This window comes from Agelaius tricolor, unplaced genomic scaffold (assembly GCF_023055355.1).
Source record: "Agelaius tricolor isolate 1412-34295 unplaced genomic scaffold, bAgeTri1.0.p SCAF_13, whole genome shotgun sequence".
Lineage (NCBI taxonomy): Eukaryota > Metazoa > Chordata > Aves > Passeriformes > Icteridae > Agelaius > Agelaius tricolor.
The window spans coordinates 11,680,343-11,699,520 of NW_027269273.1; the positions used below are offsets into that span (position 1 = coordinate 11,680,343).

General features: G+C 37.1%; 1 protein-coding gene across 1 annotated transcript in view; it reads right to left on the minus strand.

Moving 5' to 3' along the window:
- Positions 1-19,178, minus strand: part of NRG3 (neuregulin 3) — a 344,618-nt gene that overhangs the window by 192,570 nt on the left and 132,870 nt on the right. Inside the window, 1 exon segment of the mRNA XM_071438745.1 lies at positions 13,334-13,463. Within this exon segment, the coding sequence (XP_071294846.1) occupies positions 13,334-13,463 (130 nt within the window).

Sequence of the window (19,178 nt, forward strand, 5' to 3'; positions counted from 1 at the left end):
TTTGACTCTGCATTCCAAGAGGACAGACAGAAAGTATAAATGTCAGCTGGTCAATGATCATCAGCGGCTAAAAGCTGTTCCCTATTTTAGGAGCAGATGACTATTCCTGAAAACTTCAGGATTAAGTCCTTGCTAAGAAAAAGGAAGCAAACCAGTGAGATTTAAAACATATCACAGGTTCTTCCAACAGCTATCCCAGAATGTACCTCTGGATTTTAACAAAAGATCAAGAATTCTCCAGCACAATGAAACACAGCACAGTGCCAACTCCAGAAACTCCTTCTAAGAAAATGGATATAACTTTCATTTTTACACTTGTACACCTTTTAAAAAGAAACAATGATCAAGTACCTAATTATTATAAAGCATAACACAGTTCCTATTAGCTACATACAGAGTGCCTAATCATTTAGGACTCATAACTGTAAATTTTTCATATGACTATTAGACCTCCCTGTTATTCCAGCTGAGCCTAAATTGAAAGGAGAATAACACTTGCATATCCAGGCTCTTTGGATGATAATGATAATAAAGATATTTATTGACACTTTTGTGTAACAGAAATATAATGCAAACTAACATCTATGCTCTAAGGATGATGCTAAAGAAAAATATGTCAATCTCCTTATTCCCCACAAAACACTAATAAAGCATTAAAAAGACTTGCAAAAGGTTATATGTTTCAGTAATTAATATGAAAACTACAATGGTAAACTGAGAACCCACTCAAGTCAGTTTTTTAACAGCTCTAGCTTGTACAAAACTTAGGCTATAAAGGCCTTTACATTTTATTTACAAAGGGAAAAAAAGTTTACATTTATTTTTCACATATTAATCTCCTGTTTTCAGAAATGTCAACAGATTAGGCTGGTGAAAAAAAATGATGAGTGCTCCATCTTGCTGGTTTTTACTATAAGAATAGCTGCATTTCAAGGCAAGCAACAGTGGAAAAGCTTATCTGGAATTTTGCCCACTTACAGACACTAAGCCTTCTTCCTGGCTACTCTGCAAACATTTTCAAGTAGTGAAAGGCTGAGACTGTGGTTTTTCTTTTCTACTACATAATTATGTAACTCTGATCCTTTGGTGAACAATGATTCATTAGGGATGAATCCATGTTTTCTTTCAAATGATCTAAGCTCATTCTGTCATGTAATGCTGCAGAGTTCTCTCTACACCTAAAAACTGTGTCCCAGAATTACCACAATAATTCTGTTTCAGGTTACACCACCTAATCCCTAAGCAAAATTAATCTTGATTAATTTTCTCTGCTGGAGAAAAAACGTTTTCCCCACAAGGACTTCCACCAAGAGAGGAGTAGAACACTGATCCCTGCTATGCAGCATCAACTCAGGATGAGAATTTTGGGGTGAAACTGGGTTACAGTGACCATTTTTCCAGCAAGACCCTGGGGACACTATGGCTCTCAGGACACTGCCAGGATCTAGTTCAGAAAGGGATTTAACTGAACAAATAATTAAAAGATTAAGAGCAACTCTGTTTATGCTGTGGTGAGCCTGAGATTACTGCTAGACATCTATGACAAAATGCCAGACAAACAAGCCAAAATGAACATTTTTAACAGAATGAATGCACTTGGGATGACTGAGACAGATCTGTGATCTGTATGGTTTCATAAAATGTGTGGTGTGATTACAGATTATTGAAAATAACTGTGGGAAGACGAAATCCAGAACAGTGAAATTTATCTTTGAAAACCATGAAAAAGCTACCAGATGCAGCTACAGACACAGCAGTGTCTTCCTTCTATCTAACCCAGCAAAAGACAACACTTGGGATAATTCTGTAAAGGCATTTTTTAAAAAATAAAAAAATAATTCCAATTCTGTCAATATGCAGCATCTTGTTTTCTGATTTATGTTTACATCATGAGCAGATCCAACTACACAAAGAAAGCAAGTCACTCTGGACAAGAGCACAATCATCTTGATTCAGCAAATAATAAGATTTACTAGAAATTTCATCCTGGCAAATATTATAGTTATCCATCATGCATAATGAATTAACTTTGTGCTTTATTTAAAATTCATACAGTTTATTTTTTGCTAACATGTTGCATATATTGCCACTATCTTGTCCATTTTCTTCTAGTAGGAAATATTCTACTGTGCACTACTTGCAAAAATGATATAAAAAACTTTAGTGCAGTGTACCAAACATTTCCACTGCTGTAAATCATTATTATTCAAACACAGAGTGCTTAGGGTTTTACAAGAGTGAGCATTTTAAAAGCACTGCTATGAGAACTTGCTAGTTCTTTCTAAAAGAGAGAGAAGGAAAAAAAAACCAAAAAAAAAGCCAAAACCACCAAAAAACCCCACATCAAATTTTAGTTGTTGCTGCTATTTCCTTCCTGAATTTCAGGAAATTCATGGTTTCTGACAGAAATTTGTTTTGCTACATTAGAAATTCCTGGTTCCAGGACAATTTTAAAGTTGCAATGTAAAGAGGTAAACCTTCAGCCCACCTCCTAAAAACAAATAACAAACCAAATAAACTTATCACCTCTATAGATAACCATGAGAAAATCTCTTTCACAAATGGAATGATCAAAATGGTCAAAGTAACAGAGAAAAGCAAAACTGCTCCAGTCCTTTCTGACAACACCTTGTATGATTTGAACCAACACTCCAACATGGAAATGATGCTGTGCTTTTTGAGCCCACTTTGGCAAAGCCTGTCTGTATCACACATGATCAGAATCTCACACTGGCACTACCAGAGCAGCTACAACATCAAATTCTGCTGCTGCTCCCTAAGGGCAGCTCATTTGGTGCCTAGAGCTGGGAGCTTTGGTAACATGATGGATGCTCTACAAAACAAAAGGACCATTGCTCTAAATGACACAAAAAATGATGGAGACCCTGGATAATGCAGCAACATGAATTCCCAATGATTTCTGCACTGGTTTTGAGTTAGTAAATCACATGGAAACAGCAGCAATTTAGCATGGAAGCCCACAGATTTATGAACAGCATTCCTTTCCATGTAATTTTCCTCAGTCCACAAAGACTTGGATGGTGCTTGAATGGAAAAACCTCTATATTTAAGCAGCTGGTTTTATTTAATTGTTGCAGATTTATTAATCCATCAAATTATGATTTTATTTTCCCATGTTCTGTCTATAGTAACTCAGAGTTCTCATTCTCCACCTTTTCCTCAAAGACAATCAGCACATGGTCACCCTGCTGCCCTAACCTCAGCCAGCAAGCACAGCCTTATACCTGTGGGTATGTTACCCACCTTACAAATTTATTAAGCTGATGTTTGAAATAAACTTTTCCACTTGAAGGGACTGGGGGGTGAAAGTCTGTTTCAGGCCTCTGCTAGCATTTCCCTAATCAGATTAGCAAAAAACTCAATTTTTAGGATTTGGTTATCCTCACAAACTCTCCTAGGAGCTCCAGTCACAATGAGAAACTGAAGCAGAAAGCTGAAAATTCCTCCAGAAGTGCACTGGGAATGCCCATTCAGGACAGGTATTGTACAAGGACATGACAGTGCCCTCCTTCTGATTTCTGATGGGATTGGGCCCCACAAGTCAGAACCTCACTATCACCTGAACAGTGTTAGAGGGGACCTAAAGATAGAAGAGAAATGAAATTAACTGCACACAAAAGGAAGGGCAGAATTAAAGGGCAGCCTGACTCAAGGCAGCTCCCATGCAAAGTTCCATTCAGCAGCCTCAAAGAGTCTGCCAGAGTGATCCCATCAACTACAGCCCCCTGTCACTTTAGATATTCTATTCATTGATCTGGTTTTTACTTTTCAAAATAGCCAACATAAGAAAAACCCCAAAACCCTAAAAGGAAATCAAAACACCACGTATTTTTGTGTGAAATGAGACCAGGTCTGTCTGTGAGGATCTTCCTGAGGCCAGTAAGAACAAATTGAGGCTTTATTTCATTTCTAAATGTTTTGCCCCCTGCCCTCAACAAACTTTTAATAAAATCTAGCAAACAAAAAAGTATTCGTTTCCAGATGTTCTTTTGTAAGATGCTTTTAAAAAATCAATTTGCCTCATTAAGTCAGGATAAAGCGTCATAAAATAGGAAAGGTTCAGACCAAATGCTTGCTGCAAAGATTGTACACATTCACCAAAAGACAAGAACTGCTGTTTTTAAGAAATATTCAGCACCTGATGCAAAGTTAATAAACTTATATAGCTTTATAGCAAATGCTTCCTTCCAGAAGCAGTTCCACAGATAATCTCTGACTTTGCATTCCCCTGTCAAATATCCTTTGCATTTAATTAATTACCAAGGTATCATTAGGCTATTAGATCTATCTTAAGTGTCTGGAGTTGGACCTCAGATCTGTGTGCTGATCCAAGTGAGAGTGCAGGTATTACCCTAAGCTTCTCACAGTGGCTTCTTCAACAGCACAATTCTTGTGAAATCTGCAGTTTTCTACCCAACAAAGCGGCTGATGAGGCACCAACACAGCCCAAAAGGCGTTTCATTACACACTCCAGGCATTATCTCTGAACAGACTTTATCTAAATCTGCTGCCCATTATATACTGTTGGCAGGTTGCCCAAAGAGTTCACCCCTCTGCACTGGAATAACTTCAAGGAATACATTGAGAAATTCAAACACTACATTTATGGGTACAGGATAAGGACCAGAATATTTATCTATTCAATACAACTCACAGAATATTTATCTATTCAATACAACTCACAGAACAGAGTTCACCTGCCTGTCTGATCTCAGATGCCCCACTTGACACAACATGACAGAATCCACGTGTTTTTACCTCACTTCCCCTCTTCCTCTTTGAGAAAGCAGGAAGGGCTTTCTTAGCAGTACAGGATAGAGGACACAGGTGGTTGGTTTTGTTTGCTCTCATTTAGATGGATCTAGAGTGCTGGTGGATTAATGTTCTGGTATTTAGCATTTTGATATAGTTGGCATATATTTCTATTTAAAGGACTCAATTGTCCAGAGCTTATTTCTTCTTCTAGAGAGATTTTTTTCCAGATCTTCTGGGAGAAGAATGTCTGCAGATAGGATTAGATTGGAAATGCTATTGCTTTCAGTGTACTTAAGACACTGGCAGGGATGAGAATTTAAATGAGAGATTTCAGATGTCTGCATTATGCACTTCACAAATTCCTTCTTGCCTAAGGGAGGTAAGAACAACAACAAAGCTAACTCATTTCCAAGTTAATTTAAAAGCAGAGCTTGATGGCAGAATATTTGCATATGCTAGCTTCAAGACAGATGCAATATATGCCATCAATATTTGCACCCATACATTTTAAGGTATGGTTTCTTTTTCTACAAATTCTTTGTGGGTACAATAGAAGCTTCACAAACCTTTTTCCACTGGGGTCTTGGAAAATAAGGAGGGGAAAAAACCCAATTCTTATAATTTGACAGAACATTCCTTTACAGTGGAAGGACTTAAACAATTTGTGGTTTTCCAATTGTCAGGATATACCCCTTCACCCTGTATTTAGTTTCAGACAACATGTACTGAGTTATTGCTTTTTATGTATGTCACAGCTTTATTTTGCTTTAGAATTAGGAAACAGGAGTCAGTTTTGAGGTAATTTATCCTATTAACAGATCAATATGCTCACTAGAAGTTTGTATTTTGTATAGAATGGATTTGACTCATCTCTAGAAGTGGAGATGTGCTACACAACCAGGATGCCTTGCTAAAGTATGATGGCAAGATCCAGCTTCAGAAACATGTGTAGGCACAAGAAAAATGGTGATAAAACTGAAAAGTTCCACCAGATTTAAGTATTCTTGATACTGAGACACAGAAATAAATCAATGTTAGCACAGCACTGGTTCCTGATCTCCCACTTAAGTGCCAAATGAAGAAATCCAAGCATTATTAGCAGCCTCAAGAAAAAGCCATCTCAGCTGCTGAGCTGGCAATGCATTTATCACTTCTCCCTACTGAAATTCCAGGTTACAGCCCAACTCTTGATTCAACCAGCTGAAGGGATCTTGCCAAATTCTAAGGGAGCTGAATTTGGCCTCTTTCTCTTCCAGAATTCCAGGAAGAAATGACAGTTTACTTAAAGCTTCCAGAAATATTTTTGTTTCACTCACATTACTGGTTGTTCTAAAAAAGGATATGTATCTCTTATGTCTGGGAAGTAACTCTGTACATACATAAATGAAAGCATTAACTGCTTAATTTCATGCTATTATCTCTGAACTACAGATGTGTGGCTTTAAAAAAATAAAATGTAAGCAGGGGGATGTGCTAAGCCTGGAACTACGTTTTCCCATACTTCACATTAACTGAAAACATTAACATTAGTCTTTAGTACTCTGGGAGAGAGAAATTAATTCCATGTTTTTTCAGTACTGCATGCTGAGACAGGTTTAAAACACACTCATTTTCTTAAGCACCAACATTAACTTTGGATGCACATCTACACAATTTCTCCTTTAATTCCTCAAACTCTTCCAAAAAATATTAATTTGAATAAGCATTTCAAGCAAGACAAAAATGGAACTAAGATTTTTATGTTGCTTTCATAGATATTTGCTTAAATTGACTGAAACACAAGTGAATTGTTAAATTGTAGTGTAATTTAATTATCTGAGCATGCATTTTATCTGTACAGTATTATGACTTTTACCTTATTGTTCCCACTGGAAAAATGCATCTCCACCATAACCTTAAGCAGGTGCATAAATTTCATTACTTCAAAAGATGGAAATGGAACCAGGAAATCCCACTGGTTAGTAATCAATTTTTTTTCCAAAGGAAAAGCATTAGAATATCTAGCCTAAGGTGCTGAGCAGAAAGCAAATAAGACCTGAAATACTATGAATACAGGCTCTAGAAACTTAAAACTATCATTAAGTACAAAGCTTTCTCTCATTCTGTGTTTTGTTTTACTGCTAAATTAATTTATCCTCCCCCAAGCAATAAAACTAACACAAAACTATTTTCAGAAGATGTTTTAGAGGGATAAATGGATAATAGATGTTTTGTCAGTGACCTCTGTGTGCAGAACTGCTTGAAGGAGCAATACCATGTGAACAGCAACAACCATAATAAACACTGGTTTACTGCAGTACCCAAAAGCTTCAATGTGTAAAAGGGGAACTTCTGTAAACACATCAAGGAAAATATCTGTCAGGAGATTTGATATGAAAACCATTGCACTGCTGCATTAAAACCCTTAGTTTGCAGATACTTGAAAGTAACTGGCTTTCACAAGACTTAAATTGGCATATGTTTTCTGCAAGCTGAAAGTATTTTCTACCATAGAAGCTACAGAAGAAGCTGCACGCAAGAATCTAGGGGAAAATCTGTAAATAAAATGCACTGTAAAATGGAATGTTGATACTGTCAAAATTAATCAATAATTAAAGTACTTTGACAAGAAGATTTCTCAAGAGCCTCTATCTGCTGAATGTTAAATTATGAAAGCATGAATCAGATGTTCTTGTGTTTCATGTGAATATCATATCATGTGTTCCTGCACTATTGCATCTGGGGAGGTTTTCAAAGACTCAATTTACATTTAAAAACCTGTTTGTTATTTACTGAGTTCTTGTACCATACTATCAGACTTGAAGGGGTTTGATTTCAGAGGACTGTTAGAAAAAGAATAGGGATAACTGAAAAAGTACTGATTTTATATAGGTGAAATTCGGTATTTGGATCAGTTAATTTTGTTTTTGTTCTAAATAACTCCATCCAATTAAAAAAAACAAGGCTTAGATTTTGATTGAAAAGAATTCAGACCAAATGATAAAAATATCTAAGACTGGATAATATGAAAAGAGTTAGGATCCCTAGGTAACAAGTAAGAGTCCTACAGATATCTTGGACTTTACACCATTTCACCTTGAGATTTGTGAACCATTTTTCTTCACAGTTCATATCTAAAAAGGTTTAAAACAAGAAACCGGGTATGGGACAACAAAACCATGCAACCTCTTCCTGTTATTTCAGGGAGCAGGAGCTTGAAAGGGAGCGCACAGAAATGCTTTGCGTTTGGGGAGTGTTTTCTAGTTTGGTCTTCATTTGGGGACTTTTATTTGCATGTTTTGTGAAGGAGAGAAATATCTAAAATTATACAAGAAAAACATGATGGTTTCCAATAAAAAAAAGGACAGAAATAGCCACATTGTAGATGATATTAGTATTACCTAAGGCAGTAAATGTTTTAATTTATTACAAGTGCTACCTGGAGTAAATGAACACGGCAAGCTGATGCTACCCTGGGAAGGTGCACTCCCTGTGACAGACTCCTCAGGAATTCCAGCTTCCTCACTTCTGACAGGCTGAGTTTTGAAAGGGATGAACCAGGCACAACACTTAAGCACACTGGCCATTCCATTTCAGCTAAAGAAAGCAACCACAGTGCTGAAAGCAACCACAGCCTGTTAGAGCACTGCTGAATAAACAGGTGATGGACTAATAACACAGTGGGGATCTATATTAAAGTTACTAAATAGTTCCTTAACAACAGCTTATAGAAAGCTAACTTTGTATTTTGACTTTGCTTCAGGCTTTCCAAAGGAAACATGAAATTAAAGGTAGAGGCATCCCAGAAAATGGTGCATGGAACTACACAAATATAATCTACATATGTGCTACTGGAATGCTCATAAGACAATAATTTTCATAACAGGAGCTCTGCTGATTGCCCTTGACAAGGAAAATAGCCTACATTCCAAGCATAGCCTTCTTCATCTGAAAGCTTGTAGCTGTATATTTCATTGTCATCTTTATACAATGGATTATTTTGATGAAACTAGGCTTGGAATATTATGACACGAGTGAGATGTTTTTAATGTATTTAATGCTATTCAATAGTGATTTATTTCCTGGGCTCGCATTCTTGAAAAGTGTCAGCATAATACAAGATGGGGGAATGCACAAAATGGAGTAGCTGGTATTTCAAAACACCTAGGTCAGACTGCCCAAGCCTAGAAAACAAGCCATGTAACTAAATCAGGGAATTATATTCTTAGTTTTTTAGATTTTTAACTTATGGTAAAGTGCACGTATCATATGCCAAGCTCAGAGCTGTGCTGAAGTCCCATCTGTTTGATCCCTTTCTCCTGCTTTTACTGACAGCAAGGGCTATGCCTGCATTACAGTTACTATTATGCAGAAGAGTCACAATAAAACCTGACAGTATATAAACATTTATCCAAACTAGATTTTCATTAAATGGGGATTCAATCCTTCTGCTCTCATGACAGATTTTAAACAAAGCTGAGAAAACTGGTCTAATTTTTTAATCAACTAAATGTAAAAATGGAAAATTTATGCATAAATATGAGCAAGATCACCAAACTCAGAATTCACCAGAACAGCATGTATGCATCAAAAAGAGATCGTCCAATGAAATCTAAAAACTCTGGGATTGTTACCACAGTAGCACACTTCAGATGCTGATGTAATTTGGTTAACTGGAAATTATGTTTTGTTTACTGTACATTTGTGAGTCTATTCTTTGATTCTCCATTGTCAAAACTTACTCAGCCTTTCTACTGCTTGAAGGAGAGATGAAGGACAGGATGAAAGGTGTATCTCATCCAACTACTCAAACCTATAAAGAGTACATCAGAGCTCATCACCAATGCCAAGACTTCCTGTGCATACACAATTGTCTTCATGGCTTCTTCCAGAGGAGAAATTTAAAACTACAATCCTCTTCTCCCCTCAGAAGTTTTAGCCACTTACTCAACCAATGTTTTCCAGTCTTAAATGGGTTATCTAAAGAAAATGCAGGGATGAAAAAGGAAAAAAAAATTATGTAGAAGGAGTTATAAAAAGAGCCCAAAAACCACAACTCCACAAGCCAAACTCAAAAAAAAAAAAAAATCAACCCAGAATGACTTGAGATGGGGTATTTTAAATAAAATTGTACAAAGAAAACTTGAACAGGTCTTTTTAAAGCCTGGATTACATAATGCTCCATTAAACACTGATGTGTCAGAGTTGACTGTGTACTTGATTTTTTTGGTGTAAATTACAAATTAAGGCACCCTCACCATTCAGCTTAAATTCTCAAGGTGGCAACATTGAAAAAAATTTAAGCATATGGAGAAGCTAAATATGAAGTTTCCCTGCCGATGACCTTAAAACAAGCTCATGTTAAACCATTCACAAAAATAAACACTGAAGTCACAGCTTCAAAATAGCACAAAACATCCAGTGGATCTTGTTTGTTACCTAACCACGCAGGAGAACTCTTGCCAGTTTACATCCCAGGCAATTTTTCACCAAGAGATAGTGAGTAAAATGCAGAAGTTTGAATAAAAATTGAATTTCAGAATTTGAATTAAATTTAGAATAAAAAGAATTTAAATTAAAAAAAAAAATTTAAATTCCTGCGACTTCAGGACGCTCCTCTCTGTAGGTGGACAGGAATGGAAGATCCATGATCAGGGCTCCTTCTGATCTCCTGTGTTCCCAGGGGCCTCCCCCCTGCCCTTGGCCAAGGGGGCACCTTGGCCCCACTCCCCACAGCTGTGGGGTCAAAGCAGGAGCCCCCCAGGACAGGAATGAGCCAGAGCCCCGAGACCCCAGTGCCAGTGTGACCCCTGGCAGCCAGGGGCAGGAGGTGGGCACGTGCCAGCCCTCCAACAACAGCACCACGGAGTCTGTGAACCCTGAACGGTGCTGGAGCTGCCAGGCGAGCCTGCTGGCATCACCAGCATGGGCCATGAGGAGACAGAAAAAGCCCAAGGTGTAACTCAAACATTTGTTAATTGCTACCAAATCACTCTTTCTGTCCCTTTATAATTAGCATATTTATCCTTAGAAATGCACACACAACAAGAACTGCACAGCTCCCCGAGAATATCATCTACTAACACCCTTCAAACCTCACCAAGTGGGATAAGAGATTTTGCTCATCCAAGGTCCTCTGTCTGCAGCTGTTCCACATGGCAAATTCCCATTTCAGTAAATTGGTGCTCTGCTCCCAGAACAGATGCAAAATCACCCTCACAGTGAGAATATACAATGTAGCCTGATTTCAAGAACAAAGTACCATTTTAAGCCTTCATAATTCTGTATTCAAATTATTCTTTTTGATTGCAGTGGGAATTCCACAACCCTTGTAAAAAATTTGCTTTTTTACTAGTTAGAGGACAATTACAGTATATCAGTACTGTATTTTTCTATATGTGTGCATTCTGGCTGTTATTTCTGAGCACTGTTATAGGGAACAGACAGAAAAACACCTGCATCCCACTCACTATGGCACTGTGACATAGACACACTCAGTCTACCCAGGTAGAGATACAACAGATAAGAGTCAAACCTAAATGTTTCCCTCCATTAATGTCAAACCTATCAGTATAAAAGTGATCCTGAACAAGTTGCTGCTTGCAGTGTCCAAGGTCCTTACAAAACTAAACAAAGTACTACAACTAATCGCCCTTTAAATTTTAAAATTTATCTTTTGCTATATGAGAATCAATGTCTTGTATGTGTCTTTTGGTGTTGCACCATTCAAAGTACCCACCATAAAAAGGATGTTTATTTCCCAGAGAATGTGCCAGTGCCTGAAACTTGTACAGGCAACACAACCCTCAAACGCACGGGAGCCAAGGGACTCCCAGAGATAATGCTGCTTCCCTATGGGAGGATAACACAAGGAAAGGGATAAAAGAATTTCCCTCTGCTGGAGAGAATGAAAAGTCAACATTTTGGCTTGCTGAGTTAACAGGAGAAAGCTTGGGTGAAAAACTTCTAACCATTAGCCAGGCAGCATTATCAGAATCACAGGAAATAAATGAGAATTTGGCAAAGATGATAGGAAAGATCCTGAAAGTCAAACAAAAAAAAAAAACCCAAAAAATGCAGCTCTTAAGAGATATCTCCTGCCAATTTTTTAAAATGTAACCCACAGTTTACAAAACCAGTCTGTTTAAAGAGGTTAGCTACTAAATTTATCAGCCAATTTAAAAATGCTCATATATATAAAATTTTCTCTGCTATTTTACAGCATTTTTGTTCAGTTTGAATATTCTGACTATGAGAAACACTTAAATAATTTAGTGACATAATTCCCTTAACAGCTCATGACATTTCTAAGACAGACCAAAAAAACTCATCTGCTTTGAGGAAAAAAAAAAAATCTGTGTAGTATTATGATGGAAGTAGAAAAAGATATCAATTTTCCACAATAAATGAATCATAATATTTAATTTAGGCATGCCCTACAAAAACAAAGAAGGGAAATGAATGATCACTGAACCATACACAACTGAATGGGAAAAATCACCAGTATTGTATAAAAAAGTGAAAATCTTGGAAATATTCTTCTGATGATAAGCAGAATTTGACCAATCTTTAAATTCATAAATTTCCATTTTTAAGCCAGGCACATGTGACTTGGCAACTTTTTTTTTTTCTGCTTTTATTGGGACTTAGCAGCTTCAGTCCCAAATACTTCAGGAAATCTTCTGTCCTCAACACTTTTTATCATTTGTGTTAGAGTTCTCTATACATTTAGGTGTTCAGATTAGAATTTGGGCAGATGAGTGCCCAAGTGATACAAGTGTATCTCAGATACACCTTTTGTGTGCCATACACAGTACCATAGGAGTAAATTAGGCCACAAGTAGCCCAAAATGGAAACCTGCTCTTCTGTTTAAAAGATTGCTGAAATAATTTGGGGTCTGGTGGATACGTGTGTTAAAATCCTCATCTTTAGGAAGATATTGCAGTATTCCTTCTGCATATCACTCTTTTTTACTGGCCTCCATGGCTAAAGAATAATAATAATACTAATAAGTGATCTGGCTTTCTTTTCTGATGTTCTTCTCAATACATTCAAGATGGCCTCGCATAATAGCAGAAGTTCAGGAGTATAAAAGTGTACAACAGCTGTAGAGCAGGTTCAGATGGCTATCATAATCCATTTCATCCTTCAGTAATTAAACTTAATTCTTAAAACTACTAATTCTTAAAACTACTAGCCCTTCCTCTCTCTCAATTAACAGCACAATAGAGCTATTGTCAAATATTGTAGCTGGAGTACCCAAAATAAAGGAATGCTTCTGGTATATCGGGGAATATAGGACTTTCATATCTAAAAAACTCAACAAAATGAAACAATAATCCTTACATGATTAGAAAATAGAATATTGAGATTTTTTCTTATCTATGGAAAGACCAAAATTTTGCTTCTTTTATCTACATATTTCTATTTATGATTACCCCGGACTAGTAGAAAACCCACCAGCTGCGAGGGATGCAGTCCAACTGGAGGAACTGCATTCTACACCTGAATGTTTGGGGTTTTTTTTCCCTAATGCTTCCTCCCTGAAGCAGAAGGCCTTTCTGGCAGGTGACTTACCGGCAGTGTTTGTGGGATCCCGTCAAGGTTTCGATCACAAAGCATTCCCCCTCGTTGAGACAATATGCAAGGTCCTTGTCTTTGCATGGCTTAAAGTGCTCCGAGCGCTCCGTGGAATACGTCGTGGTGTCTGAGGAGAAAACAGGCAAAGCAAAGAAAGGCTGTGAGGATAAACACTGGCTGTTCCTGCAGTACAGGGGAAATTAATTTGATCACACTGGGCTCAGTGACATCAAACACACGCTAAAAGAAATGGAAAGCGCAGGGCATGCCAACCTCCCTTTGACCGCAGCATTATTTGCATTCAGGTCTCTTAAAAGATTCACCAGAAACACCTGTAGAAAAACAAACCAGACTGCAGCAAAGTTGGAGTATGATCTCAACCACTTCTCAACCACAACCAATTTCCAAGGTTTCCCTGCTCAAATGTAAGGACACCTACTTTGTGTCCTTTCACCAAAACAATATTTTCCTATTACTACACCAAAACATGGTTTGAAATGAGATACAATTTTTTTTCATCAAAACCAAACAAAAGTAATTAATACAATGTAAATTAAAAGGAAAAAAAACCAACAAAAAAAACCAACAAAAACCCACTACAATGAAAGAGGGGAAAAAAAAGCCAAACACCCAAGGGTAAATGCTAATTTGAATCACCAGTCACAAAAAACAGCCTAAAACTCAAACACAAGCAATGTACCACTGATTGTGCCATTTCCCACAGATTATCTGTATGTGTATGTAAGTGCACCCCCAAAACATAGTTAAAGGCTTGACTGCAGCTAGAACTGTTGGCTGCACCTCTGGAATATTTAATTAGATAATTAGATTTGGAATAGACTGACAGCAGTATGTCAGGGTGAACTATCATTCCTATCTTCTAATAAAACTCTTTAACCTTTCCAATCCAGTTGGATTAATCAACAATAAAGCGAAATTTTCAGAGGAAGATGCCTGACTGACACATATTTTAATATTCTTCACTATGACAAGGTTTTGTCTAACCAAATGTGATTTTCAAAGTAGATTATTATCTCCACGGACCCACGGTTGAATCTTGATATTCAATCTTAATTCAAAAAGTTTAAATTCCTAATCACTTTGCAGGACCTGATATACACTGAAACGGTAAGAGAACATTTCATTGTATATCATACAGCCTATCACAAAATATTACTTTGACTGTTGTCAAATGAATGAAGCAGCACTCAACAGCCACAGATCCTCACAACTCAAGAGTTATAACAACACTTTAACTTGGTTTTGCCCATAACTGAATATAAGGTAAATATCTGCCAAACTAACACCAAAGTTGAAAACCAAAATACTGAACCTGCAACAATATACCTGTAACTACAGTTCTGCAAGAAAATTCAGATAATCCCAAAAAATTGTCAAAGTAACTCTTTTTGTTCTCAGTATATTTTTACTCAAGCACCTCTATAAGTTCTTCTTATATGCAGACTAAATGATAGAAGATAAATAAAGATAATAGAACACATTTGAAAACAATAAGAAAATCCACACCCTATTCTTTGTATGCAACACTTCTTTTTTTTTTCCTCTCCAGAGAGAAAATGTTGTAGTTTAGTGTTTTCAGTGGAGAGAAAAAATATCCTGCGAATCAACTCTAACAGTCTTTCCTCAAATGTTTTTACAGATTCAGAACAAAAGGCTGTGCCACTGTCCCCAGTAGCAGCACTTACAAAAAAGATGCAGGCTAAATAGAAACTATGTTTTTAATGTTTGCAAGCAAACCCTGAACTAAAATGTATCAAGTTGAATTTTTGAGACAATACGAGATGTTTATAAATGCAAACATCTCTAAGACTAGCATCTCACTGTTGGCATTTCAAGATTGATGGGCTTTAATGTAAAAAAAAAAACCATCCTCACATAGAAAAGATGTAGCCCAGTTACTTTTTAAGGTCAGTTTTACCCAGGAGCACTAAAATGACCATTTAAAACTTGATTAGGCAAAAAATAACTATAAACCTGAGTAACCAGTTCTATTTCTACCCCTTTTAAATATGGAAAACTGAAGGTAACATTATCTGAAAGCACTCTTGGTAATCACAAAAGCTAAGTAAAACTGTTGGATGAGCAGAAACAGCTTGATCCAGCTTTAGGGAAAAGAACACTTGCATTTGTGAGCCTGCTGTGAGGAAGCAATCTGTGCAAACACCTTCATGAAGGTGCACAATGCACAGAGCAAAGGCATCTGAGGTGCTCCCAAAGGACAGGAGCAAACGAGGGGGATCCAGCGTGGCTGGGGCAGTGACGCAGGGAATTCTCAGAGCACAGCTTTGAAGTGCAGGAGCCTCCTCTTGTACCATCATTAAACCAACAGCACCTTGACAAGGTCAGCATTTTAAAGTTTGAGATGAAATAGATTCTTTAGAAGTTTTGTTCTGCTTTATTTTAATTATTCCTCTGTTTAATATTAGTCAACTCTTGTGTTTTATTTATAAACAGAGGTAAACTGCAATACTTGATTTTCTCCACTTGGACACAACCTCAATCTCTTTTCCCTCACCTTTCAAATTAAGAACAGTTGTGGGTAACAATGATGCTGGCAGCTCCTTATGGCAGCCTTGGATTGCACTCCTAATGTTGAAAAGTACTCAAGAATTGGTAACTTTTTTCTTTTTTTAATAAATAATCCCATTAAAAGTCACTTTTCAGTTTCAGAGTCTTTTCTGGTTTGGAGTATTTGTACAACTCTAAGCAGGTTGATGCACGTGGACTCTTCACAGAGTGTGCACAGATGCCTGGCTGCAGAGATCAGGTGTCTGAGCTCAAAGGTCACTGAATGATATCCTGGATTTCACTGGAGCTGCTGGGAACTTTCTGCTGGAGAGAACTCACTTATCCCATACATGAGTTTCATAAAAGTTACAATCCTGCTGTTGTTTTATCTTGCATTCACAAACTCTGCTACAGCCTCATTAAATATTGATAAAAACAAAACCTGAAAGCTGGTTCCAAACGTAACTACAGAAAGTACAAAACAAGAGAAAACACTGTAGAGACTACACAGTTTTCCTGATTCTTTATCTAATAAATAATAAATCCTATTGTCTCTTGTTTTATTTTACTCCTAACAAAACACTGAATTGACTTTTCCATGGTGGAACTGTCCTTCATAGCTTCAGAAGCCTGGTAATTAAACACCATTCTATTGTGAGGTTTGACTTTTTAATGATTTTTTTTAAAAGAACTAATAAAACCTAGGCATTCAAAAAATTGAATAATACAGCTTCTTAATTTATTTTTAGTCTTTGAATGTGGTAATAGTCCCAAATGTTTCTAAGTAACAAAGGGGAATTTCTTTTAAGTATTCAGATGTCCCTGAATTCAGTGCATATTCCTTAAGGTATTTTTTCATTTTTTTAATTGCCGTGTGTCCAGGTGTTCCTGCAAAAGCAGCAGGGGATATTGATTTCTGCTGGAATCTTTCCAGCTAAGTTGGAATAAAAAATTTCTAGGCACTCTTGTTCTTATTTTTCTTGCCTTACTATATCAGCAAAGGTTTACACATGATTCCCATACTCCAAGAACTGATATATCACTGCCAACCCTCAGTTACCACTGTGTAACCAGAATTTCATTTACATTTCAACATCTTTTATAAACATAGAGTTGGTTTCTTAAAACATTCAGTCTTTGGGACTATTGAAAAAAATCAGTAGGAAGTTCACAGATATTTTATTTTGTTTAGGTCTAAAACAGTCTAAAAAACTGTTTGTGAAATGGTATTCTTGCCTCATCAATGTATGTCATCATATTTATACCAGCACAGGATGGCTCATTATAGCTGATTTTTGAGTGAACTTCAAGGCATGATATGGTCAACTAGAAATGCTCTTTGTTCCTTCAAGGCTACCACTTTCAGTGTTTCCAGTACTATGCCCTGATGCTGCTAAATCTGTAACTGCCAGGGAAAAATGCAGGAAAAGAAAGAATGCAAGATGTAAAATATCCTGGGAAACAGCAGCACTCAGGGCAGCTGCTGCTGCACAGCTTGCAGGAGCAGCCATTCACATCCATCACATCTGTCCTGCAGCATTCCAGCTTCAGAAACAGATTTTACTGGTTACACCTGAAACAAAGCAACTTTCCTATGCTAGCTGAAAAGGATGCCCACACTCCCTGGCCCTCTCACTGTGAAGATTTTTTTCCAGGCAGCCAACATTAGCTGCTGTAGGGAGAAAAATGCCCAGGAGAGCAAGAGATGGAAAGGCCTTGTGTAACTTTTGTGAACTACCCAAACTCTGCAGCTACAGAGTCACTGACACAGGCAAGGCAAATGCTGGGTGCATTTCCACCAAGGAATATTAAGACACAGCTCATTTTAACACCACAGCTCACACACTAAAAGACTTTCTTAAGTGCTGCATATTTTGACTACCACTGGGTATTACCAGCTTTACAGATTCAGCATCAACATGCAAACTGGCTTTTCCCTTATCTTTTTATCCATTTATAACTGATCGTGTCCCAGAGAACCATGACTTACTGAGGCACCTAAAAAGCAAGATGCTCGTTTTAAATCCCTGATCCCATTTCTAAACACACTGCATAAAATAAGCCAGATACAGGCAACTGAACTGCCTCTGAAAATATAACTCTAGTTATCAAAAAAACACCTTCTTAAGAAACCCCAACATTTTTAACAATATATTCCTGTAGCACTACTGCATTCTATGAAGAATGCAGCACAGAAAGTCAGTTAATAGCAATAGGGAGTTAAATGTTTTATTTGGTGAAGTCAATGGCAAAATATTTACAAAGATTCAGTATAAGCAGGGTTCCCTGAAGTTCCTATAGGGTCATCTAGTGCCTCGCTCCTGATGCCTCAGAATTATGCCTGGTGTCCCTAACTAGAAAAAGTCTTGCACAAAAAAATGGAACTTACACACAGAATAGTTTAGATGTGATTTTGTTTATTCACTTCCTGAACCTTAAAAATCATAGAACCTAAAATTTTTATTCCTGGGCTTCTAGAAGTATCCTGGTTTAGGAAGGTTACTTACCAGTTTAGTGCTTCCCCTATTCCCTCTCCAGTTAGAGCCACAAAAGGCAAAGATCATAGGTCGAGATAAGAGTGATTTACTGGAAACAGCGAGGAGAAAAGAAAGGGATAGTAACAGCAAACAATACTGATAACAAAATGTACAATGAGAGGGTGATTCATACGCGCAATGTTCACCAAGCCCAGGGCAATGACTAAGGAGGTCAGACCCTCTGGCATCCATGTTTCCCCCTCCTTCCTTCTCAGATGTGAGTCCCTTTCCTGCCCCTGGAAAACAAGAGGTGGGCAGGGAAAGAAAAAAACAGGTCCTAGGAAGATATTCATTAAGGCAGAAGGAAGGGAATCCATAAATATTTAGTGTTATTTTGATTTAGCCTTAGCTGATGGCAGCTCTTTCTTAAGTTGTTGATATTTACAAGGAAAAAAGGAAAACATTCTAGACATTGCCATTTTTAATGCAGAGATTTTGCTTTGTCAGTGCTACCTGAACACTACCTGGCCTTAGCCATGGAATAATTAAAATTTCTAGTAAAAAATTATAAGAATTAAAAAGAAAAGAAAAAAGAAAACTTCATGTTTTTAAAATAATAACAGGCTTCTTGTTCTGAACTTACTTGAACTGTTTTGCATATATTTATATATTATTAAAACCAAAAGCTTAATTAAAACAGGAATTTTTTTTTTTTTTATCTAGAGAGGCAGTTTTGTATAAACAAGCAATAGAGTTCTGGATGTTGATTATTCAAGAAGCTACCCCTTAGCCATTTTTGTGCCAGGGAAAATTGCATTTAATCCAATCACACTTTC